Source organism: Ammodytes marinus (assembly GCF_949987685.1).
Source record: "Ammodytes marinus genome assembly, chromosome: 16".
Taxonomy (NCBI): Eukaryota; Metazoa; Chordata; class Actinopteri; order Uranoscopiformes; family Ammodytidae; genus Ammodytes; species Ammodytes marinus.
Window position 1 is genome coordinate 18,429,526 of NC_137220.1, and position 25,649 is coordinate 18,455,174.

Sequence of the window (25,649 nt, forward strand, 5' to 3'; positions counted from 1 at the left end):
CCAGTGCCTTATCCATTAGGCCACTGGGGCTATGCGGCAAAGTGTTGCTATTGAGAGACATTTTATATTTATATATATTTATTTATTTAGAGGGCAACCGATATCGATATGATCTGTACGACGCCTGGATATTGTGAACATGTTTATCAATGTGATCAGTATGTTATATATTTTGAACATCATTTGATTAATTATTGTACATTTGCAGAAGTACAATTTTTAAATTAATGATGAATTTTCCTAGTTTTTAATCATTCTAACGATACCTTTGAAAAAAAGACTAATGTTCCTTTAGGCTAAAGAAGGCCAAACACTTAATTTACTTTATTCAAGTTAAAAAACAAAAAGAAAAAGATGCTAGGTCATTCATATAATCAAGTCAAAGAAGTATTTCAATTTTAGCCAGTCTGCTGTACTGTGTCTATGAAACGAGTATGAGACAAAATAACATACAATAGTAGGTCCTTCCAGTAATTCAGGAAAATAAAACAATACACAAACAAAATGTCCTTAAATTCACTCGACAGCAGGACGTGTGAAGTGATGTGTTGCTGCCCCCCAGTGGATGATCCCAACAGTAAACCATGACAATGCAAAAAAATCATCTTTCCCCACTGAAGACAAAACAAAGGACAAATAGCAGTTGCACACGTGAATAATTACATTCACTGTCATACAGAAATACATTTTCTCATTAGACCTTATATCATATATATATTTTTTTTTTTTTGCAAAAGAATATATAAAATTGGAATGACAAGAAAAGTATGAACACCAGTTTCCCTTGACCTATTTACATTACGTAGTGCTTGCATTTTCATTCAATTTCCACACTGAGGCAAAGATCTGTGAGGCTGCTTGTGTCCGTTTGGTCTCTCATCCGTGACAGGAACATAGCTGGACTGCTGGAATAAATTAAACATGCTGAGCAATGCAGGAGAGTGTAACCAGAAACGGACCCATTTGAACTTGAATCGATGTGTTGCTGAGTAGGTTAATACAGATTTAATGACCTTAAAAAAAACATACTTTGAGACTTTGGTTGTGAAGCTCCAAGCTCTTCCCAGTGAAACAACTAAAAAAGGTGTAAATAAGAAGATGAAAGAAAGGGGTGCAATGTAACAGCTGCATGTAAAAAACACAGCATGTAGGTAGTAGGAAAATAATATACCTGTGTCAGTCATTATCTTGAACACCTACACTGTAATATATATATATATTATAATATATAATTATAATATATAAGTGTCATTGCCAGTTGTTTGTTAAGCTGAGTAAAAGAGGTCTCTGTACTCTTGACATTTACCACAAAATAACATTTTAGGTAGCTAAATAAATCCCTGTCCAAAGGTTTGTAGCAAAGAAAATAACAAAATAGAAAATGATAGAACTTTAACAATCCACAATACGCACATTGACACACAGCCCAGACCCATTGCACTTCATGTAAAGCTTAGAAGGCACACCTCAAATGCATATAAATCCTACTTTGCTGCAGTAAAACCCTTCCATACCATTCAGAATAAAATATAGTTCCCTTTGTTGTAGTCGTGTCTCTCACAGTCCATAATGACCTTACGTGTCGCATAAAAAAAGCAGGAAGTCCTCTTTCCATAGAGAAAGTTGAGAGAGAAAACTTGCTATGGTAAAATAATCACAAAGCGGTTGATTTGAGAGAGTCCCAGGAAGCAAACTCCACTGAAAGACAGACATAAAGCATTGTAGCAGCTATTTTCACCTTTCTGATGTCTGATGACAGTGTTTCCCCTTTCAGCTGCTGTATTCCACTACAGAGATCACTGCTAGTTGAGTGCATTGACATTAAATGTAAGTGAAGAAACAGTTTTGTTAGAGGGGTGGAGGTCATCCCCACAACACACACACACACACACACACACACACACACACACACACACACACACACACACACACACACACACACACACACACACACACACACACACACACACACACACACACACACACACACACACACACACACACACACACACACACACACACACACACACACACACACACACACACACGGTCTGTCTCTCATTCGTCATCGACCAGTTTCTCAGCGCCGTTCTCTGCTAGTCGGCCTGCGTTGCTTCCTCCTTCCTCTCGTGGCCCCTCCTCTCCCTCCTCTTCCTCGTCCTCTTCGTCTCCAGTGTAGGAGGAGAAGGACTGGCTGCCATAGTTGAACATGGTGCGGGAGAGGTCCACCTCGATGGGGAAGACGTCGGCCTCCTTCAGGACGGCGTAGCACTCATCGTAGTAGTGCGACATGCCCGAGACGAAGCGCTGCAGCTGGAACACAATGTCCTGGACTGTGGGTGAAGAAGAGGGGGAGAATCGTTTGTTTTTTGTTTCACTCTGATTTACTTTCTCTCTGCTCCATATCTTTTACATTTCACTGTATCTTTGAGTGGCTTGTTTGCGCATTTTTGCATACTAAACCCTCAGAAATAGGTTTGTATTTGAGATTATCCCGATATTCACCGATATAAAGTGAAACTTTAACACTTAAAGTGTAACTGCACCCTTTTACTTGTTTTTTTAGATAGAAGCTGAATTAAATCACTATGTTGTTAAGGAACACATATATGCTGGTGTTAACATTGAAAAAAATTGCAATATGTTAAATATCGGCAATTTAAGAAATGTTTTGTATTGTAAATCATTTTAGAACTTTACTAAGATTTGAAAAAAACTTTTTTCCATCGGGTTCGAAAAATGACGTACTACTGTACTTTTGGTACAGTAGTACGTCATCACGTCGCCGCAAAGCCGGTCACGCTCTTCATAGGTCCATGGCTGATCCATGAGCTACTACTGTTATACCATCCCTCCAAGGATGTTATTTTGGGGGTTAACACACTTCACTTCTATCGGCAGTGTGTCTGCATTATCTCACACTGTATAACACACACACACACACGGACCCGGACTTGTTCATTACTTCACTTGATTGACACACGCTACCGCTCGCTCGCTCGCTCTCCTCGCTCACACACAGACACACACAGACTGCCGCTCGTTCACTTGCGCTACTCGGTCTCCTAACACTACGATAGAAACACCCGCCAACAATTTAGAATAAGAAAGTCCTCCACCTCAGACGACCCATCTGTGTGGCATATGAGCTCACTGTGTAGCGATAGTGCCGTTAGACTTTGTGTCACTCAATATTTCAATGAAGTCATGTCATTCAGATCTTCCTGAGTGACAGCTACTAGCAGCTAGCCCCCTCCTTCACAGACACCGCGCGCCCCCTCCCTCCTGAAAGTCGGCGGGCTGATGTCGGAATGTTTTAAAACAATGGTTCTCAAACGGAATTCAGAATCCATGGTCTGAAAGCATTTTTCAAAATCGTGCAGTAGCTCAAACAGGGGGTGCAGTTACCCTTTAAAAATATATTAAAAAAAAAATTGTTTGTTTTGAAATATTTCTTAATAAAATATATGCAACGTGTTAACCTATCTCTCCTTTGTGTATTGTGTGGCATGTACAACGTACCACCATCTCCCTCCTTTGACATCAGATGGCAATGCGTGTATTTGACTAATACTTATCAACATGTGGGCAGAAAGAGACACACGTTGTTCCGTTTGATAAGAGAAAGAGCTGGAAGTAAAAAACAAACGGACCATGTTTCTGATCCAGCAGCTCAATCTTCTCCAGAACGTCCTTCCTCATTTTGGCGAAGCGAGCCCGAGCCTCCTGCCGACACCGCAGCACCAAGCGGTATTCGTAGTTACCGGTGCTGACTCGATACAATGGCTCTCCCATGGCCTGTAGGAAGAAGAACATCATTCAATGCTTCAGAAGATTATTTGAGCACAAGAAAAATCATCTCAGAGCCTCTAAGAGCTAACAGAGCAACACAGAATTCAGCACACTAGAAATCAGTTGAAAACTCACAATGCTGCTGTATTCCTCGTCGTCCATTTCCTTCACCTTCAGACAGTACGACTGAAAACACAAGGAAATTCATGCAGATTCTAAAGTGATGCGCGCTATGTTGTGAATTGCACCGTTAGCAGGGGCGACTGTCTTACCAGATATTCAAACTTTACATCCAGGTACTTGCGGATGGTGAGCTTGGTGTCGGGAATGGCCTTATGGAGGTATGTGTTCAGATCGTGGAGCATCTGCACGACAAGATATGATGGGTCAGAGGATTGATTTGAGGGCAGACAGACCATACACATGAGATCCATACATAATCAGACACGCAGAGGAGCAGAGCAGTGTTGGATGACCTCTAGACATCTTCACAAACAACTATGTATATCAGGCTTCTATTTGAGATCAAATATAACTGAACCAAAACTTTCCATGTCCACTCCAATAACATTAAAAAAACTCATTATTGTCTACTTACAGGTTTGATGGTCTTCAGCAGCCGAATACCAAACTTCTCAATGTTGCGGTGAGCGTCGGCAAACTTCACAAAAGCCTCGCTGGCTGCAGCCTGCGGCTCTCGGACCCCGATGACAGAAAAAACATCTCCGAACGCTGGAGGGGCACATTTGTAAAAATATCAATCACATACATCAGACGCTAAAGGTCGGATGAATGATGACAAGTTAGTGATGCTCTGCTGATCATTTGGGATTTGGATGGCAGGAACTGACCTCTGTGAGTTTGAGAGAGCTCAAAGAAAGCTCGGAGCAGTCTCTTTGTGTGCTCCATCAGCCCTTCATGCAAACAGAGTAATGATTAAAACATCACATTGACAGATTATTGCTGTCACAAAACGCAGTCGATGGTAAATTGAGTTATCCCCACTAAACTAAAACCCTTTAGTTTACCGAGGGACGGTTTTCCACTTTGCATTCTTTACCTTTGTAGAGCTCTGCTGTTTTCTCCAGCTCCTCCAGTCTTTTGACCAGTCCATCTGTAAAACGAAATGAATCAACATGAGTACAACTTCATCTCACTCTCTATAGATCGGCCAATAAAATCAAAACACTCTTAGTAATAAACTCACCGTTGCATAGAATAGCTCTGCTGAGTCCAAGAGCATCTGCTGTGCCTGAGCTCAAGTTCTCCACCAGGCGATGTTTGACTTTTTTCAGCACTGAAACACACAAAAACATGTGTTTACTGCGAACTACAGCACTCGATAAACGTTATGTGGAGATGGCGTAACATTACAATACATTATCTTCACACAGTTATATTTTTAAAATGGTTTGCAAGTGTGTAGATACCAATATCCAGAGACTTCCCCTGTTTGGGGTCGGCCTGCAGTTTGTTGTAGTGGATTGTTGCTTCTCCCTGTGAAACCATTATCAACAGATACAAAGTTTGAATCAATAATGGATACATTTAAAGGAAGAATCTAGCTTTCATTCATTTATGTTCATGAAACTCCAAAACTAAACAGTTATAATACAAATGTGTTGTGGTAAAATCAATAATGTGCAAACTATTCCAGCTCCATAGTGGCGATGGTGAACATCACATGCAGTGTTCGCACTGAATGGGTAACAGCAACGCAATGTAATCCTATAAATCCAACACTGAACGCTGCCTCTAATCCAACGTGTAGGAAGTCATGGAATTTCCTGGGTGCTAACAATGGATGCCAAAAACAACACAGCCACTGGCCATGGGTGACGTTATCCCAAATGCTGGAAGCTTTTGTCCTGGCCTCTTTAGCACAGCTGAATACACCAGTTAAGTCCCCCCTCTCCACAGTCTGATGCTGGGTCTGCACCCAGAACTACTTTACTGTTGGACTATTCACCGATAGATCAGGAGGAGACACAGCTGGACACAATAACGTGAGTATGTTTTTATTCCTTTTAAATGTTTCTCTTCATGTCCATAAGAGCTTCATTATTTTCTCCATTGATTAAAAAGACACTGGTCTTTGATGGTGTGGAGTTTAGGATGTTAAGATAATAATGCAGGGTTTTTCTGAACATTCAAACACAGACGGATTTCCTTCTAAAGTGCATGCTGAGTGAAGAACAAGCTCACCAGCCAGAGAATAAATTAGCTGCATTTGGCAGGTGGTTGGGTTTAATTTTCTCACTTAATTAACTTGTTAATCTCTAACAAAGAAGACAGCATCTAAGTTGTGTGTATCAAAGAATTGTAGAGGGGATCAATAATAGGCCATCTGAGTTTACCCTGGTGTTTTTGAAGGCTGTACATGACTATGGACATGGGATTTCATTCACAGAATTTGTGTACCTGGACAGCTTGAATCATCTTGGCCACTTCCACTTTAGTCTTTCCCTTCACTGGTTTCCCATTCACGCCTGTAATCTCATCGCCTGCTGCCAGTGTCCCCTCCAGAGCTGCTGGGGTGTTATCAAAGACCTGAGCCACAACAGAAACCACATTAAAAAGGTACCAATGACACAGAGTGTAAACACTTCCCCTCTGACTTAAGCAAACGCAGCTTTATCGTCATTTTATCAGGTTCACAACTAAGCAATAGCAATTAAACAGAGGGATTAGATACGTTACCACATTGCACACTTGTTGAGAATATTGTCAGAAAGATTCATGAACATGGTTAATATAAATTGTTCTGTACCTACCTGGACAATGTAGAGACAAGGGCAGTACTGTGCCCCGCCACCAATGCTGATCCCAATAAGGTTATTGCCATCTTTCTTCAGACACACAGTACCAGGTACAGTTGGTATTCCACTGTTGAGGAGAACACATGATCCAAGAAGTACAGGATTATAGTATAAAGCTTTTAAACTCTATAAACAATTAGTTAAAATATGAATAATTATTCATATCAGGACTTGGGCTTTCAATATTTTCTACGGTTTGAAGGTTAAGTGATTTCTGAGTCTCCACCTGGTTTGTTTGGTCAACATAGATGTGGTCCCATGTATGAACATTAGATTTGACAATTCCGCTTAACACACTAAACGGAATAATTGAATGGTGCAGGTCATAATAAAAGGAAAACACATTCGTGACTCACAGTTTGTCCTCTTCCAATTCATAGTCCATGTCTGTGAACATTGCAGGACAGTGTCACTCCTGTCCCTGTAAAACCTGTCAGGAATTATATATAAAAAAAAAACATTATGATAAATATTGCATCGATATAGGGATGACAGAAATGTCGAAACAGTTGTCTAACAATTACAGCAGCTCTCTCGGCCTGAGCTACCACGAGACAAGACGGCGATTTAAATTGAGCTAGGTCATTCTAGTGGGAAATACAATAGGCATGATCATTTTTTATCGTGCTTAAAAGAGAGCAGCAAACATCGGAACACCGAAACTGACGAGCTTGCGGCTCGGTTCGTCACATCTCATCTCATTGGTTTCAGGGCTTTGCAGTCAGAGAAAGACACTGCAGCGGATGGAATAACAGCTGGTTACCTACATCGCTTGCTAACTACCCTAGGTTAGCCCCTTCAATTAGTCCAACTAAGGGCAACACATACACTAAATAAATCCACCAATGCGGTAAAAGCAACTAGTACAATATTAATTTGTAGTGACGGAAATTGCTTGCTGACGCTGCTCGTTAGCTGCTAGCTGCTGTTGTATGTGCGGATGGGAGAGTAGCTAAATGTCAGAAACGTGAACACACAAACGCTAACGATTTACCTTTATTAGAATGTACACCCGTATCTCGTATAAGTGTCCCTCACTATCCATAAAACAATGAAAAATCCTTTAAAAAATCGTTTTGGTTGCTTTAGTACATTAATTTCTGGATCCAGTGACAGCTCCTCTGTTTACTTTCTTTCGTCACTTCCGCCAAAATAGCGGAAGCTGATGCTAGAAAGACTGATTTTTTGACTGATAATATTGTAATTGTCTTAAGTATGTTCAGTGGTAACTACAAATCATATCTTTGTTGATATTTACTTTTTTACGAACCAATATAAATACCCAAATAATTAATTCCAAATAAGCCTTCAACGTTTCTATAACAGGATGTTGATGCCATCCAGCGGTCACAGTGCGAAACTGCAACACATTAAATTAATCAAATTAGCGTTAATATCTCTTTTAAGATACAAAAAACGAGCCGCACCGCTCGGTGTCCTACAGGCAAAGGACAGGTCGGGAAGGGGGCTGGATGAAGGGCCTACATGTATTAAATAGAAACATATAAAAAGAAAGTATAAAGGGCTAAGGATGTAATTGCAATCAGGTGTGAATTGTTAGTCAGTCCTCAGCTTCCTTTTGCAAGAGACAGACTTATGCTTCATCAGGGTGCACGAAGTGAGTTGGACTACATTTTTGCTGTTTGTATGCCATGTGCTCCTAGTTGCACCTATTTGTAGGTTAATTTGATACATTTAAGTTTATGATAACTGTTTCAGCAAATATCCATGGTGTATATACAGTATATGTTAATACAATTTCTGTTGTGTTTATAAATTATGAAAACAACACACTCACTCAGTGATTAGGAAGTCTGATTATCTTGATTGTCTTCATTGTTTGATGCTATGTCCCTATACTCCAGCCCTTAAATATGGAACAGATGGAAATGATAAAAATAGAGATTGTATTGTAGCCTGGATGAGATCAGATATCTGAGTGTCTTAAACCACAAGTAATGCCTGAAGTGCATCAGCAGGGGTGTCGGTGACAATGTTGGAGAAAATGAAAACAGGCATATTTATATCAAGAGCCAATATAGGCCTATATATGGGATCTTCCCCTTTTTTTCATAAACTCAATAATCTATGTACTCTAACATAAACAAAGGGGGCACACTGTAGATAGCAACATGTCCATTTACAGAGCCTAGACTGGGTATTTACACTGAATGTTTTCAGCTTGAGGAGATCTTCTGTGATTTTATCAACCATCATTCTCCAGAATTGCTGACTCCACCTTTAAACAAATTGTAAATTCTGATTAATCTTCTGAATCACGCAGGTGTATGACTCATGGTCGCATTAAAGCTGTGTCTTTGATGTAACCAACACTATAGAGGCCTTGATAGCAACGAATATATCGGGACTACAAAAAACACTAGATCAGGCAGCTACAGAAAATGACACTCAGTCATATAATGAATAAATACGAAAAATTAAGAACCAGCTACTAAATTCATCAGATGGAGCTATATTAGATCAGGTCAGTATGGACAGGGCAGAGTATCATAAGTATCATGTATGTTTTGTTCAATGATCAAACACACAAATCAATCATGACAGTGATCTTTAATTCATTGCATAAACAGACTATCTTTCAGTGTGTCGTGTTCTTATCAGTGTAATCATTAATGTCTCACAGACCGTCCTCAATGGCTCCCAATCTTAATTTACTTAAATACCTCTTGTGACTCACAACGTTTTTGTGATCAAGGAGGTTAATAATCTTATTTGTAAAATCAGTTTAACAGCAGTGATTGAAATGAGTAGTGCATCTGCATTGAATAGGCTACTTGATTGTCATGTTGATGATTGGTCCACATTCCTTTGTGCTTTACATTATAAATCAAGTGAGACCTTAAGTCACACCACTTTTCTTTTTCTCTTCAAGGACAGGAGACATTTGCTGTTAGTCATCTCCCTCTATCTTCCGTTGACTACAGGACTGTTCAACAGCAGCATCCAAAATGAGCATGGTAACTTTACCGGTTTTCTATCTGCTTTGTTTTCAATTCACAATAACAGATTATGGATTTCCACCTTGTAATGTATTGAATACATGTACTTTTAATGACTGTACTTTTGATTGACAGTATCAGTTTATAATCAAACTGCACAACTTTGTTTCTCAGCAACTTGAGTTGAAGAATGTGAATCTGAGAGTTGGAGATCAGCTGAAAGTAAAAGGGGAAATTATGCATGATGCTGAGAGGTAGGTCAAACAAACACTTAGCATTTATTTTATATAGACTTTTTCTGAATAAATGAATATATGCAGGAGAATTCTAGTGTATGGCTGCTGCAGTGAATAATTAAAAATTCTGAAAAATGTGTTATGAATTGATTATACCAAGACCAAGCATGGTGATTATACTATGTGTAATATTGAATATGACTATGTGTGACTATGTAAACTCTGCATACACCTTGATACTAAGACTACATATATTGTTTTATCTCTGATCCACTCAGATTCGAGATTAACCTGGGATGTGATGCAGACGACCTGGCACTGCACTTCAACCCTCGTTTCCATGATGACACTGATGGAGCTGTTCTTGTTTGTAACTCAAAGACTGCTGGCTGTTGGGGCGATGAGAAACGGGAAATACACAACCCCCTACAGAGGGGCACAGAGTTCAAGGTGAGGGATGTGTGTATTGTGTGTATTTTGTGTAAAAGGCAGTGGAAGGTTTAGCTAGGATTTTCAAACAAATCAATAGAAAAATATTGTCTCACTTACTCTATAAAGGGATGCGGTTTGGAGAGGTTTTGAGATGTCTCCGGGGTTATACTAAAAATTGTACGTTTTACAGAAAGTGCCTTTTTCTATTTTAGATTGTGGTAAAGCTGGCAGGAGACATTTTTGAAGTGGAGCTTCCTCATGGACAGGAAGTCCAGTTCCCCAACCGTGACCACATGGATGTCATCAGCTACATCAAAATCACAGGAGACCTCAAACTGACTTCATTCAAGATCTGCTAAGAGACAACTGCTGTTACACATGCATGCTGTGTTCGTCACTTTGGTTAAATAACCTGAAAATGTATCTTTATTTAAAAATGTCATGTATTGCACAATAATATAAAATGTTTGAATTCAAATTATTTAGTTTTGTTGTCTGCGAAGGGTTGTAGCCTAATCCTGGTTTAGAAAAACATTTCCCACAAGCAGTTTAGACTGAATCAGAAAGAGAATATTTGATCGTAATCTCAGAATGCTTTTCTCTATTGTTCAATATTTCTCAGTATACCACTTCTGGTTGGATATGATATTTATAAAGTAAAATGTTATAACCCATGTATTTTTTAGATGTAAAGGAACTCATTATACTATTCACAAAAATCACACACTATAGACAAGTCAAACTAAGGTGGTTTTAATAACAGATGGTTTGAAAGAAAATAAACATGACACTTCAAATACTTCAAAAACATAACTTGTAGTGCTCTTCCAGTTGCTTTTGAAATCAATACACAAACCATATACAATTCTTGGATGAATACAAATATCCTAACTTATTTAACAGACGTAGAATGTATTTATTTAAGCATACAACATAGAAGTGTTCTGAAAAATCATAGCATTCATATGAGGAATTAAAATATTGTCCACAATATTAGAAAAAGTAGCAACTCTTCATCCCTTTTTCTTGTGGAGAATCATTGGGTTCTCCTTTGCTTCTGGTAGGAATCCCTACTTAATGTTATAATGCAATTCACTCAATAAAAATATTAAAGTAAATCATTTAAAAATAGGTGCTACCAGAGTTATTTTGGAAAGGCTTGATCTACTATATTGTTACTATTTCACTCAATCAAAAACTGTTTTTGTTTTTAACAGTCAAAGACACTTTGAGCTTCTGTCACTTTGAGTAGAGCTTGATTGTGTTTCTTGTCACTTCATTTAGGACAAATATCATGATTCCAAGTATTTGTTTATTTATTTGTTTATTTGACAGGTACAATGCTCAGCTCATTAACAGTACCGGAGTTAGCTATAAGCTAATTGTCATATGTAGTCCCTGGGCAGTATGGTTCTAGTATTGGCTCACTCACACTTGAACATTTCATCCAGGCTTTCAATTGCTTCTTGTTTACTGTGTTCTTTCCACTCACTGGGAATTTCACCAAGGCCCTGGAATTTTAACTTGTAGTGCTCTTCCAGTTGCTTTTCAAATCGACACACAAACCATTTCCAATACGGCAGCTTGGACTCATCAGGGGTAATTCTCCAGTTAGCGAACCTTGGGCCAGCAGTTCGGTACTGTTTAAAGGGAATGATCTCTTCTGTTTCATTAGGGTGAAAACGTCCCTCACTTGCAACATTTGATGTGCAGAAATCAAGTGACAGCTCCACTGTGTTTCTGTAGTGCATACCATTGACTGCAGTAGATCGATGAAAAAGCATGTTGTGATCATCAGGACTGTGATCTTCCAGGGTGTTGGTACAAGCAGCTGCACAGAATGGACACGTTACCCAGCAGCAGTTACACAGCTGATCGATGAGGATTTGATCAGGCTGCAGCCTGAATTCCTTGATCTTATCCAATGACAGGCTGCTCATTTCCTGTATGACGGACACAAGGCCTTTCTCTATCTCTTCTTTAAGAAAGTCAAAATTGTTTATGTCACTGAAGTTTTGACAACAAATGGTGAAGGTTAGCTCATCTTTGAGAAAACTGGAAAATTCCTTTACCCACATGTCTGTGTCCCCTCTCTTAGTTTTCACTTTCTCTGTTGCAGTGAATAAAGCAAGACTCAAACGTTGGTTAATGTCTTCAACATTTTTCTTGAGCAAATTCCGTGCTTTATCTCTTTGTTCTGAGAAGATGTATTTCTCAAATTCTTCTTTTATGAAACTCTCTGCTTTGTTCCTTGGATGTCGGATGTATGTGATGTAACCATCAAAGTCCTCTTTATCTGCAAGTGACTTCAACACATGTTTCTCCAAATTCAACCTGTTCCCACTGAATGCTGGGAAACTGCACCTCATTTCTCCAGCGAGATTAATGGCAGTCTTGTTACAGACAGCCTCAATAGCGGAGCTCTTCAGTTTTTCACAGATCAGTTCTCCAAGCACAACAGCAGATGAGCTTCCTCTGCAGAAGCTTCTGAAAATGTTGTAATATTGATTTTGCTTGCTGTCTAAATAAGTGAGCGCATCGTTGTTCATTTTGAATTTCTTGTGGGTCTGTGAGAGCCAACTTTCTGCCCTGTCAAATACATACAGTATGAGATCAACTGCAAACTCCTTCTTTAGTGTATATATCCTCTGTGATCCAAATTTTGTCACTTTTGTTTGAACATCTTTCGCCACTTCTTGCAAGTACGTCAGACGGTAGCCCCTTGCAGCCACAGGTTTGCTTTGGATTGCATCAAGGGAATGTTTTTCAACATCATCAATGAATGATCTAATGCGTTGCTGTTCTTCATATGGGAAAGCACTCAAAGTATGGCCCTTGTAATGTTGTTTCACGTCCTCTTCAACTGCTGACACACTGCTAAAAAATTGTTGAATTGAATTCCATGCTGTTAACAGATATTTATTTCTTTGTTTGCTTGTGTCTTTGTTTCCGCTCTTACTATCTTTTGATTTTTCTATTTCATTACAAAGTTCTTGGTATTTCTTTAATGTTATATAGCCAAGGTGATGTCCGACTTTTGAGATGTTTTTGTATCTGCTGCTTCTTTTGGATTCATCTATGAGAGACCATTCATAACCAAGCTCTTGAAGGATGGATATTTGGTCTTCTTCCAAGTTGATTTCCTCAATGGGTTTTGTATCTGCAGTTAATTCATTAACCCAGTGACTCCAAACAGAGTTGAACTGCTTTTTAAGTTCCTCTTCATCTTTTGCTTTATCTTTCAATTGATGAGCAAGATCTTTGCTCTTTTGTAGCAGCTTGTTCTCAAACTCTGTCTTCTTATCATCTAACTTTTTACAAGCCTGCTTCTGTTGAATAACTTCATCCAGTTTTCTTTGAACTCCTTTCACTTGTTCGTTATGAAACTCCTTGATTTTGCTTTCAAATCGGCCTCGCCACTGAACCAACATTTCTTTATCTCTGTCATCATCAAAGTAAGTTGTCATATCTTTTTTGATTTCTCCAAAGGTCTTGCTCATTTCTTTAAAGAGGTAACTGGGCTCAACCTTGTCAAGTTTACCATTTTCAATTCTGGTATACAGCTGGTTCTCAATGGTCAACATGGTGCTTCTCACTGTCCAGGTCCAGTTCCCATACTGGACCTCGAGTTTTCTGTACACTGCAATTTCAAGAGTGTTTTTAAAACTAAAAACAAAGTTTTCATTTATCAGGGCGTTCCACAGGTCCTGGATTTTGCATTTGAACTGTGAGAGAGTAATCCCTGGGGATAATCGAGCTTTAGAGAGGATGATGTTCTTCAGCTCTTGGATGCTCTCACTGTAACCTGGATTTGGAGGAGCCATAGGTGGACTCCCCTCCCACAGTTGGGCAAAGTATTTCACATCTTTTTGCACATCAAATGCAATGACATCACTGAAGCACTCAGCATTACAACTCTCCTCTTTTGCAGCAAGTTGGGCCATTTGGTCCAGTTTTTCTTGCAGTCGCCTCTTTCCATCCAGGTTTTTCTCTGCAGCTGCAATATCTGAAACGTTCTGGTGAACAAACACACAGCTTGGAGAAAGTTTAACTTTCTTCATCCTCATGAAAGCCTGAACAACGATCTGCAGAACATCTTGCATCTCAGCTGGATTCTCTCCAAAGATGTTGATCAATGTCATGTTTCCCAGACCAACAACAAATGTTGCAAGTTCATTGTCGTGGTGAAGAGTGGCGTTACCTGCCAACTCAAGAGCACGCAGTCCTTCGGTGTCCACCACCAGAATGTAGTGGAACTTAAACTCTTTCCTGATCTCCTCTGACACTTGGACCAGCTGCATGAAGGCACCCTTGGTGCACCTGCCAGCACTCACTGCAAACTGTAAACCAAACATGGCATTCAGCATTGTTGATTTTCCACTGCTTTGTACACCTAAAACTGACAAAACAAAAACTCTCTGGTTGCCTAGTTTCTTGATGACTTCATCTAAAAGACTAGAAATCCATGATAAAGGCACATGACCTGCATCTCCATCCATCAGCTCCATTGGGTGTCCGGATACCATCAGTTCTGCAGCCATCTCAGGGTATTTAGACCAGTCAGTCAGCCCCCATTTAGTTTGATCCTGCAGGGATGCATGAGCTTCATATATCTGTGCCATTTCTCTAAAGATGTGCTCCAAGCCAAAAGTTGCTGACTGTAGTTTTGTTGATATTAGATCAAGCTCAGTTTGCTTGCTCTTCAGCTCATCAGATTTGTCATGCTTCTTCTTCAAAACCAAAACCTCAGACCACTTTTCATCATAGTTTTGGAGAATTAAAGAGAGGTTGTCTGTGGAGAGGGCATCTATCAAGATCTGAGTCCATTTAAGGAAATACTCTCTGTCTGTTGATGGCAATGATGAGAGGTTTTCAGTAAACAACTTCATCAGTTTACTACAAGCAGCACTGCATTGTTTTTGCCGTAAATGCATCTGTTCCTGTAGCTTTTTACATTTATCCTTTTCAATGTTTCCTTTGAGGTGATGCAGTTCTTTGTTTATTTTGCACCAATCATGCCAGAATTGACCTTGACAAGGGAGAAATGTATCTTTGATCTTTGATACATCCATCCCCTGAAGCAAACTTACTGTTTTCATTGCAGCAGATTTCCCTTTTTGACAGACAGTATCATCTTCATCCACTCTGATTCCAGATACCTCAACCATGGTTTCAAGCTGGAAGGATGTATGTGGTCCAGCCAAAAGTGTTCCAATGATTCCTTTCAGTTCTTCAGAAACATCTGAGTGGCTTCTGTCTTTCAGACCCATTTTGAATTTTCCCTTTTTCATCTGAACGGCACCACAGTCATTATCAGCAATGAGAATAATGAGAGGCTTTGGAGACTTGAAAAGGGCAGAGATCACTGTTGTACTTCTGTGGCTTTTTTCCAGGGTTGGTATGAGGACAATACTGACTGAAGATTTTTTAGTCATTATTTCACGCTGTTTCTCAATCAACAGAGCGTCACCATGGAGATTACAGAAGGCAATGCAGTCAGTGAAGGCATCATTAGGTTTTCCAGAAGGGCAGTACCAGGCAATCTCTGCAACTCCATGCATAAAATGGCAAGACTTGGTGCTACCTGGGCAGTTTCTATGGAAGAAGGTGCTGTGACGGTCGTTGATCAAAGAGTTCATCAGCTGAGATTTAGACAGTGATAGTGAACCCAGGCGGAAAAATGACACCATGGGTGTCTCAGCTGTGCAGATGGGCATACTCTTCATGGTGACAGTGTTTGAATGATCTTTAATCTTCCATGTTTTTATTATTTGTCTGAAGGTCCAAAGAGGACATTGAATATCCTTTGTGACTGGGTCAGGGACAAGCAGAGGTAAGGCATACTGACATTGTGATAGCTTTGTAATCATGTTCTGTTTAAAAAAGCTGTCTGAGCAATGAAATACTGCCATTTGAACATCCATTGGATGCACATGAGTCGCTTTTGATTGATCAGAGTCTACACTTGAGCTAAAAAGAGCGTCTAAGTCATTGTCTTCCGTCTCAACAGTGTCAAACATTGTACCAGGTTTTGACAGGCTCACATCAGGACTGTCTTGTCTTACAGGAATATATCTGGCTCTGTAGTCTAACATCATCAACCTCTGAAGAAAAGTATGAGCAAGATCTTTCTCAGATGTGTCATTGTCCTGTTTCACAGGTGGACCTATTTTAAGAAAATCTGCCGGTGAGAACTTCTGCTGCTGTTTCTCCTGAAGGTGGAGTCTGCCAAGCAGTTTTTTAGTTTCTTTTTCAAATTGTTTCTTGATCTTCACTGACTGCTGTAAATATGTAAATAACAATTAACTTCATGTAAAGGGAATATAACATCATACAGTGGGATTTATAAAGTAAATAGAGATTTTGTGAATTACAGTTTTAGTTTCTTACCTCATCCTTGTTCCCACTCATATTCATATCTAAGGTACCTGTAGGACAACAAAGAAACAAAGGGACAGATTCATTGAATGAACAAATAACTTTAAATTGTGTTTATTGTGAGATTCTTTGAATCGTTAAACTGTCTTTGCTTTATTATTAATTCAAATGTTACCTGTCTTCTCAGTTGCAGATGGAGTAACATATTTGATTTTGGACTCTTTTCCAGTGTTGTCATCAGTCTTTTCTGAGGCTTCAGCACCATCAGGTTCATTCACTGGATCACACTAAGGAAACATGGATTTCATATAATAACCTTTACAATAGTTCGCCTGGAAATAATATTTGGCATTAAGAATGCTTAAAGTAATACCTGGGCCAAGAAACATAAACAACAAGATCAAGATCAACAACACTCAGGGATGCACCAATGCAAAATATAAAAACTACAATAAAGGTAAAACAATATGCACAATTCTAAAATGCAGCTTTGAAGTTTGGAACTTTTGAAGATGGGAAACTTTAAATGTCATAATAACTCAGAAAATGTAAGGTCATTTTAGAAAAAAAAATGCTGTTCTATTTGATCATCAATAAATTTGAAGAATCGTTCCTTTACCTCGATTTCAGCTGAATTCCAATCCATCTCCTCTACTGTGGGATAAACTAAGAGCAGATTGCACAAGATACATGTTAAAAGAAATACATTGGATTAGCTTATCATTCTATATTTTCAAATGTTTTGTGGTAAACTATATTTTTCTGAAAGTAAACTGTCAGCTTGGCAATGTTGTTGGCTCTCAGAGCAGTGTTTGGTGCCTTGCTCAAGAGACTTCGGCATGCGACCAGGAAGTGAACTAGTGTGGAATAAGTATTCTGCCATAATTCAAATATTAAAACAATTTTTTTGTCTTGAAACAGCACAGGCTCTGTGTTTGAAAACTTTGCAACATCGAAAAAATAGTTTAGGGGAGAGTGGGGTGAGGGTCAAAGTGACTTTAAAGTGAGGCCTTGACAGTAATGTCTCCGACTCAAATATGTACATATATTTCAGGGTGTTGTGCATCCCCGGCAACAATAACTTAAGATCTGAAATAAACTGTTTAAGAAATATAGCTTTCGGAAAAAAAGTTGTCTTGTGGCACAACTTGCCCCCGGTGTGGTGTAAGTTGTGCCTTTGGAGAGAATACCATGGGGTAAATTGTGCCATTGATATATATCTCATAAACTGTAATGCAAGACAAATCTATTAGACAATCACTTATTTAAGGTTTATTTAAAGTAAATAAAGTAAATATTTTACAAAGATTGAAGGACGATGTTCTTAAACAAAGCCTAGCAGATCTAATGGTTTTACCTGCAAAGCTCACAATGACAAAGTCAACATCATCATCTTTCTGGTCATCTGAACTCTCATCAGTGGTGTCGTTAAGTGGAATGGAGATGTCAGTCTCTTCTGAGCTACTGTAGACAATCACTTTCTTTTGGTGACCAGCGTATACAGCCATGCCAATGGCACAACTTTCAGAAATTTACTTTGCACTAGCTGCTCCGCCTTTGTAGAACCAACTGCCACCTGGCATATGCGATTCACCCTCCATTTCTGCCTTTAAATCAAGGCTCGAAACCCATCTGTACACCCTCGTTTTTCCTCCCCATTAACTATCTTACCTCTACACTACTATCTTTGTTTATATGTGGATGTCTGGGCTTTATGTCTTTTATTTTTGTTATTGTTATTTTACCTTCATTTTTTTACCTACTGAATGCACTATGTTCAGCACTTTGGACACTGCATACTGTTATAAATGTGCTTTTATAAATACATTTTACTTACTTACTTATAACTCACCCCAGGCCCTCTGGCACAAATCACCCCAACCCAAGAATTTTGGATAATAAGCGTGATGCAGCAGTTTAGGGCTGACATCGTGTTAACTATATAGACACAAAGTGTAGCATACTAAAGCACTAAAACATGTGTCAAATGTTTTCAAACGTGTCTATAATTGTTCAGACACAATAATCAAAAAACCTTGATCATGGAAATTTTACTTTGAAAGGCAAAAAATATATTATATCTTATTCCATGTTTCTCCCTTCTCTAGAGGATGAGTCAAATGGATGGCTCTTCTTAAATATGTGGTCACATTTCCAATTTCTTCTATGGTTTTCTAGAAACAAGGGGTGGCACAACTTCCCCACTGGCACAACTCACCCCACTCTCCCCTATAGGCTGAAAAAAATGAAACACTTTTTCAGAGTTTCAAATCTGGCATTGTTCTCCCAGTGTATAATTTAGTTTCTCGCTTTTGTAACCTTGTAAATTGGGGATCTGAAAACAGGTGTCCATAAGTTGGGAAAAACGTCTTGAAAGGGTTATTTTGAAAACCATAAGGTGTACATTTACACTATTGCAGTGTATTTATTGCAGCACTGAGTTTTCAGCATTGGCTTTTCAGTGATTTTACTTCGTATAGCATACAAGTGTTCTCTCGCTAATTTGTTTTGTAACTTCGACACTAAAAAGAAACTTGTTCCTGCAAGTGGGGCCATTTTGCTCTAAACCCATTGTTTGCTCTGTGCTGACATATGTACAGTCCAATCACATGTCATTATTACCGGGGTGGGATTGACAGACAGATCACTTGTATTGTTCAATTACCTGGTTGAACAATACGTGTAACATGTCTGTTTACGGCCGCTAACAATAGTTTATTAACTCTGAAAACCTGTTGGTGGTGTGAAATGTGAGGGAAATTAATGTTGTGTGTATATACTGTATTATATTTCCATGCCATTGTGAAACTTCATACAATAATCTAACTGTCAAGAAGTTCTGACCTTAGGTAGGTTGTATAAGATAAAGTAAAATTGCCTTGACTAAGATAGTAGGTACTGGAGACTAAGTTTGCGTCACAGTAAGTATGTTATGACTCACTATGTTAATCTTGATAAACTGTTGACGTATGCAAATGTTTGTGTGTTAATACAGTTTACTATATCTACTGAAGAGAGACTGCCTCTCCTCAGTCATGGATATAGTCCCATTGATCATGATTGTAGCTTTCATGACTGCTTGCAAGCAATAAAGATCTTAATTATTGTACTTAAATATTGTGTCAACTGGTATTCAATAACCACTCTCTTAACTAGACAAACTGGTATTCCATTGCCGCGAGAGTGGATGTTTTGTATAATAAAATACAAAATCATGTTTGCAGAGATTTTAAAAAATAATTCAGGCTATACACTCTTTTTCAATGTTGAAAAACCTTTTTTACTAGATGTCAAGTTTTCAAACACAGAGTTTCAAGCCTTTACAAACTTTGTTTTCTTTCAGATTTGAGTTATGGCAGGATTCTAATCCATTACACCATGGCCACCCCAGGCAAAATGTTCTGGGAATGCCACAGAGCGCACGCAGTAGCCTACAGGCAGGCAGTGGATCGTGAGGAGACACTCACTGATTTTAATCAACTGACTCCACCTTTAATACATTTGTTATTGTTTGTGAGAAGAGCATTTAATGACGGTTCAGTGTACTTTTAACTGGGTCTGTCTTTGGGAGAGCCACAGGCTAAGCTATTACCTTCACTGCCTTTCGAAGATTCAAAATCAACGCTTTGATTTATAAGTAATTTAAATTATGTCCACATGATCTTCATGAAGCAGTCTAAGTGTAATCTGTAAATGCATTAAAATCTCACCTGTTTGCTTCTGCTGAAACACGGAGGAATCAATCTTTTCTTCTTTGTGGGATTTCTGGTCCAGGTTTTCTTTCTTCTCTTTATTTCTTCCGTCACACATCAGTCTACTGTAGTGTGAATCATTTTCAGAGACCATGATGTCTATCTTTTCCAGCAGAGCTATTATCTCGGTTTCATCCATCATACTTCTTGTACATGTGTGGTATCTTTTTGCAACAAAACTGCTGTTGGCTTTCAGGTCTGTCAATGCACTTTCATATATTTCATCTGGTTTATGAGTCACAACTGTCATCAAATAAGGAAGTAATCCTTTCCCAAAAGCCTTTTCTAACCACTGCACTCCTGAACTGTACTGGCTGTTATGCAGACCATTTTGTAACAGGAAGAGAAAGGCATGAATTTCTTGATTTAATGGGAATTTGTCAATGTTTTGCATGCCAAGCATGTTAATGACAGAGATGTGTCGACCGCACAAATCATACAGTTTGGATGAAAACTGTTCTACAGTTGCTTGATCAGGGTCAAGCAACAAATTCTTTGATCCAATCTCAATTGAATGTGTGTCACCAATTAAAACAAGTGTGAGTTCAGGAATCACTGAAACAAAAGAAACAAAACATTTCTATGTAACAATGCTGAAATCACTGAAACAGAATTGTCAAAGTTGAAAGTTAACAGATATATAAAATCAGTGTTACTGTACATTCAATGTTCTTGATTAACATATTACCTTTCTCATTGGTTGCTGATGGTATACAATTGATTTTAGAATCTCCTGCTGTGCTTTCATCATTCTTCTCTGAGTGTTCAACATCTCCAGTAACATTCAATGCATCACACTGAAAAAAACACATTTTATTCAACAAAAACGTACTCATATTATTATACCTATCGAGATAATGATTTGTATGAACTGGGAACCTAAAACCAATAAAACAGTGTCAAGATTAATATCAGGTTGAATATCAACTTACAGTAACTCAGTAACTTACGTAACACAAATGTAGCCGATTACAGCTTTAAGACTAAGGGGATGATTGCACTTAGGTTAAAATCTGGATAAGGTCCGGTTTGGGAATTTTGTTTTGATGGTTGAGGCTAGAGTTGGGGGCTAGAGAATACATTATAACAATGAGGGTCCTAACAAGTATAGAAAGACAAGGCGTGTGTGCGTGAACCCTAAAAGTTTGACAATGGTTACTTAAAAACATGAAGGCAACAAAGTGACACGTACTATAATTACAACAAAATCGATTAAAAAGTATTGAATAAATTAACTTCATTTGGACAAAAAGAATATTTAAAATGTGTTAGATTTAGTTATAGTATGCGAAATGATGACTTATATAGCCCAAAAGCATTAAGTAAATCCAAATCCATTTCACAAGGAAAACTGATTTATATTTACTAAGTATTAGAGCAAAAATAATTTAAATTTATTGAATATTTGGAGGAAATGGATTTATATTTACTAAATATTTAGTGGGAATAGATTTATTTAAAAAAAAAATGGTAGAATTTAACTGGGTGGAAATGATTTGGAATCATTTCATAAAAAAAATTATATCAACTCATATTTTAGCAAATTATTGCTTAATTCAACCCATTTACAATGCTATTCTTATTTATCTAAATGAAATGTTTTAATTCAAGTTGTATTTAGTTTCACAGGGCTTTAAATCTTTTCAATAATATTGAATGTGAAATAGAGTTGCACAAGTACAATAGTACAAAAAAAACATTAAAAAATGCACATGAGTTTGAAGTGAAGAGAAACAAAGCCTTTTTAATCACTTATTAAGGAAGGGATTATCTATATCCAAATATATCTATAATATGCAACTTCTGAAAAATGGATTCCGTGCAAAAATGCAGCTGTTTATATAATAATGTCTAATGTAAGAGAAAAGATCTTTACCTTGATTTCGTCGGGACTCTCCTGTATGTCATCTTTAACAAGGCCTTGCAAGACAAAGCAGAATAAATATTAGCTTATATTTTTGGTTAGCTAACCATCCTAGTTTATAACATATTACTCTAAATCAAAATATATTAGATAACCTTTGTCAGTTGAAATTGCAGATTCAGACTCTCCTTCTCCTTCATCTACTGCGTTGTCATAGTAGTCTGCTTCCATCTTATCTGCTTTTCATCTTTACAAAATCATAAGACAATATTAAGAAAAGTTGAACAATTAACTATCACTGCAAATGCACATTATCATTCAAGCTTAATGGGCAATTGATTTGATAAGAAAAAAAGTACAGCATTTGACACATTACTCCATTTAGTCCTGATGCTTTTAATGCTGGTGAAATGTTGCAACTATTGACATTTTCCAGTTTTATTCAGCACAACCTAAACGAGTCAGACAAACTTAATGAGACCATTTGAAACATGTTTACTACATTTGGGAGCTTTTAATAAAAGTAGAGAAATCACAATCAGAGCTGAAAAAGCATGTATTTGAAATCTCAGTGACTAAGAGAAGAAGAAGATAAGTCAGGTGAAGAGAACATTTATTCAGATTTTCTGAATCACAGCTTAAAAACTGTAATTACTGTTAGTTAGATTTTTATGTTGGTAATAAAGGGTAGTGTAACTGATGCTTAAAACTTAAAATAAAATAAAGAAATCTAAATAAACAAAGTTAACTGCCACTGAGGCACCAGGGGAACAAATCTTATGCAGGGAGAAAAGTGTCAAATTTCCAGCCAGGCATTTGCATCCCTGAAGGTTTATTTTTCCATTAATTACAAGCAAATAAACAACAACAATGGAAATTTGCCGCCTCCCCTCCTTTGTCTGTCTTGCCCTGGTAAAAAAACACGACCCAGTGCCTGTCGGTGCTATGCACGCCTACCCGTACCCCTATATATAGACACCCTGTGCACCACACCTGCCCAATAACTTCAAAACAAAAGAATAAACAAATTAAATTAAATCTTGCAAATGAGTAGCTCCAACAGGTAGCTTGACATGATGTACAGTAGAGAATTTCATTATCCTTTCTGTTTAAAAAAACATTGTGAAGAAATTTTGTATGGTCCTCACAATTTCAAACACCAAAGGTTAAGACTTAAGGCTAAGAGATGGCGGTTTAAATCTGGATAAGGTCCCGTTTGGGCAGGTTAATATCAGTTACAATGTACTGTACATGCTTAGATTTTAAGTCTGTACACAATACATGCATGTCAAAAGCAGTATATCAAAAATACCTGAATGCCAGATACATCCAAAGTCACATTTTGCAGTATGCAAGCCAGCATGCTTTTTTGGCTATTCTGACCCACAAACCACTGTGCAGCGAAATTACATCACATCAAATGAGCAACAGAAATAGCACAACCAATGCTATGGACTGCAACGGTTAAATAAATAGGAGAGTCAAAGTTCAAGGTGCTATGTTTTGATGAAAACAATGTTGCAATTGTAAGCATACTGCAGAGTGCATACTTTTCAAGGGGAGCTGCAGTATGTAATATAGCAAAGTATAGTGTGAAATTGCTGCAGTTTAAACAGTTGAATTTGACCTAGACTTTTCAGATTGACTTTTCTTTTGCACACATTTAACAAAAGAAAAGAGGAAGATATTGGTAAATGAGGCCCAATTTCTGTTTCAAATACTATGCTTGCTCAGAAGTTATAACTACATTACATACAGAAATACACCCACATAATTGTTGTATAAACTCACTTATTGATATGCATTTCCACAGCTGTGCTTGGTCTGTGTAGAAGTCGCTGCCTTGTCAGAAATCCCTCCTGTCTCCGTCCTATTTATAGAGAGACCAGAGCCACAAACTCCCCCCTCAGTTAACAAGCGAAAGTGAAAGTCTGAGTACCCTTACTCTGATGATTTACCAGAAATCATGTGACTTCAGGGAAACCCTTAGGTTTAGGACAATGTTTTTTGCTGCTTATGATGCTTCTGGTTATTACCAAAAACAATCAAAGCTTTCAACACTGAACACTTGCAAAAAAAAAAACTATTAGAGTTTGTTTATTAAGAGGATACAGCGCTATATTTTAATATGTTATATGCACTTTAGTTTTAAATCACCATCAATAAAAGTAAACACTGTTAAGCAAACATTGTCTACACTGAGCACTTGCAACATAATATATCCTCTATAGTTGGTTTACATGCACATAAGCTTTAAATCACCAACAATAAAAGTAAAATGACATTGAAAAGAGAGCTCCACTTTCCCTGAAACCTTGTGTATATAGACAGAAATAAATGTTTAACAAATTTAAAATATCTGTCACTTGCACAGCTAAAAATCTAGGCTAGGCCTGCTTATAAATCAGTGATGACATAAGAAAAAGTCAAAGTATGAATGCCTTTACTGAGGATTAACCCAAAACCATTTGACTTCCCGGAAAAAAACTAGATTTTGGCAGTCTGAGGATGTTTGTGGTTTGCATAAATAAGAGTCAAGCAAACCATTGTCAACACTGAACAATGGTAGCAAAACATAGCCTCTGTTTATGTCAAACTGAAACACATTACATAATGCTTCTCTAACAAAGAAAGCTTCAGCACATTACAACGTGGAACACATTCAGGCCCAAATTGGCTAATCGTGGGCACCAGAGTGGGCTGCTCTGGTGTTTGGGCTGCGAGGGCTGGTGTTCAGTCTGGGTTGAAATATAGCCTATCTTTATACTGATTGGCTTATTTTGCCTTGATCGGTGCACAGTACATATTAAAAGTGAAAATGACAACTTGCAGTAATATGGTGTATGGGGAACTTTGAAGATGCCCGCTTTGTGTTATAGTTAAAAAAATAATAATAATTGGGCAGATTGTTAGAAAGTAAAGAAAGTATAAGCATCTGCACAGCTTGCATAGAGTGGTGTACAGTGGCTTCCTAAAGTATTCATACTCCTTGAACTTTTTGTGCAGTGTTAGTTTTCTACAACACAAAGCTTTTCGCATTCAGGCCAAAAAGTTAAATTTTGGCCATATCTGACAAGATAACCTTCCTCCAACCCTTACAACAAGCCATGTGGGGGACAAGGCAAACATGTGAAGGAAGGTGCTTTGGTCAGATGAGACCAAACTTGAAGTTGTTGTCCTGAATGCAAAACATGTGTGGCGGAAAACTAACACTGCACATCACCCTGAACACACCATCCCCCCAGTGAAACATGGTGGTGGCAGCAAAATGCGCTTCTAAATCTCATCTGGACATGAGGCTTCTTATTATTGCTTTTTGGTGGAGATGATAAACTGCTGATTTAGGTTATTGCATTGATGTGGCTGCTCAGGAGGCTTGCCTTGACTCACCATCCACTCATATGAGCATCTCCTCC

The 25,649-nt window shown here is 38.2% G+C and overlaps 3 protein-coding genes across 3 annotated transcripts; 1 reads left to right on the forward strand and 2 right to left on the reverse strand.

Annotated features, from left to right (window-relative positions):
* Window positions 1-297: 297 nt before the first annotated feature.
* On the reverse strand, window positions 298-7,741 carry pick1 (protein interacting with prkca 1). Its single transcript, XM_080043444.1, has 13 exons — window positions 7,606-7,741; window positions 6,968-7,041; window positions 6,567-6,678; window positions 6,214-6,342; window positions 5,223-5,289; window positions 5,000-5,089; window positions 4,853-4,906; window positions 4,644-4,706; window positions 4,391-4,524; window positions 4,065-4,157; window positions 3,928-3,978; window positions 3,654-3,798; window positions 298-2,333 (listed from the first exon to the last, which is right to left on the reverse strand). Exons 2-13 carry the CDS (start codon window positions 7,006-7,008, stop codon window positions 2,059-2,061), a joined length of 1,254 nt encoding a protein of 417 aa, XP_079899570.1. The 5' UTR covers window positions 7,009-7,041; window positions 7,606-7,741; the 3' UTR covers window positions 298-2,058.
* Window positions 7,742-9,768: 2,027 nt separating this feature from the next.
* Window positions 9,769-10,598, forward strand: LOC307262546 (galectin-1-like; the record flags this gene model as incomplete). Its single annotated transcript, XM_080043457.1, has 3 exons — window positions 9,769-9,825; window positions 10,086-10,257; window positions 10,452-10,598. Exons 1-3 carry the CDS (start codon window positions 9,809-9,811, stop codon window positions 10,596-10,598), a joined length of 336 nt encoding a protein of 111 aa, XP_079899583.1. The 5' UTR covers window positions 9,769-9,808.
* A 552-nt stretch (window positions 10,599-11,150) lies between these two features.
* On the reverse strand, window positions 11,151-24,036 carry LOC307263427 (interferon-induced very large GTPase 1-like). Its single transcript, XM_080044576.1, has 10 exons — window positions 24,025-24,036; window positions 22,389-22,480; window positions 22,246-22,289; window positions 21,058-21,166; window positions 20,328-20,924; window positions 17,237-17,283; window positions 16,793-16,904; window positions 16,630-16,667; window positions 13,226-16,520; window positions 11,151-13,102 (listed from the first exon to the last, which is right to left on the reverse strand). Exons 2-10 carry the CDS (start codon window positions 22,462-22,464, stop codon window positions 11,664-11,666), a joined length of 5,757 nt encoding a protein of 1,918 aa, XP_079900702.1. The 5' UTR covers window positions 22,465-22,480; window positions 24,025-24,036; the 3' UTR covers window positions 11,151-11,663.
* Window positions 24,037-25,649: the final 1,613 nt, after the last annotated feature.

What these genes read in the sequence shown, in the direction of transcription:
- pick1 (XM_080043444.1), bottom strand. Translation starts at nt 7,008, where the DNA reads ATGTTCACAGACATGGACTATGAATTGGAAGAGGACAAACT. An exon ending in GCTCTCTCAAACTCACAGAG is followed by an intron (nt 4,525 to 4,643) that starts GTCAGTTCCTGC and finishes GTGCCCCTCCAG; the next exon opens with CGTTCGGAGATGTTTTTTCT. An exon ending in ACGAGGAATACAGCAGCATT is followed by an intron (nt 3,799 to 3,927) that starts GTGAGTTTTCAA and finishes TTCTTCCTACAG; the next exon opens with GCCATGGGAGAGCCATTGTA.
- LOC307263427 (XM_080044576.1), bottom strand. Translation starts at nt 22,464, where the DNA reads ATGGAAGCAGACTACTATGACAACGCAGTAGATGAAGGAGAAGGAGAG. An exon ending in GGAATTCAGCTGAAATCGAG is followed by an intron (nt 16,905 to 17,236) that starts GTAAAGGAACGA and finishes ATGTTTCCTTAG; the next exon opens with TGTGATCCAGTGAATGAACC. An exon ending in ATCTGCAACTGAGAAGACAG is followed by an intron (nt 16,668 to 16,792) that starts GTAACATTTGAA and finishes GTTGTCCTACAG; the next exon opens with GTACCTTAGATATGAATATG.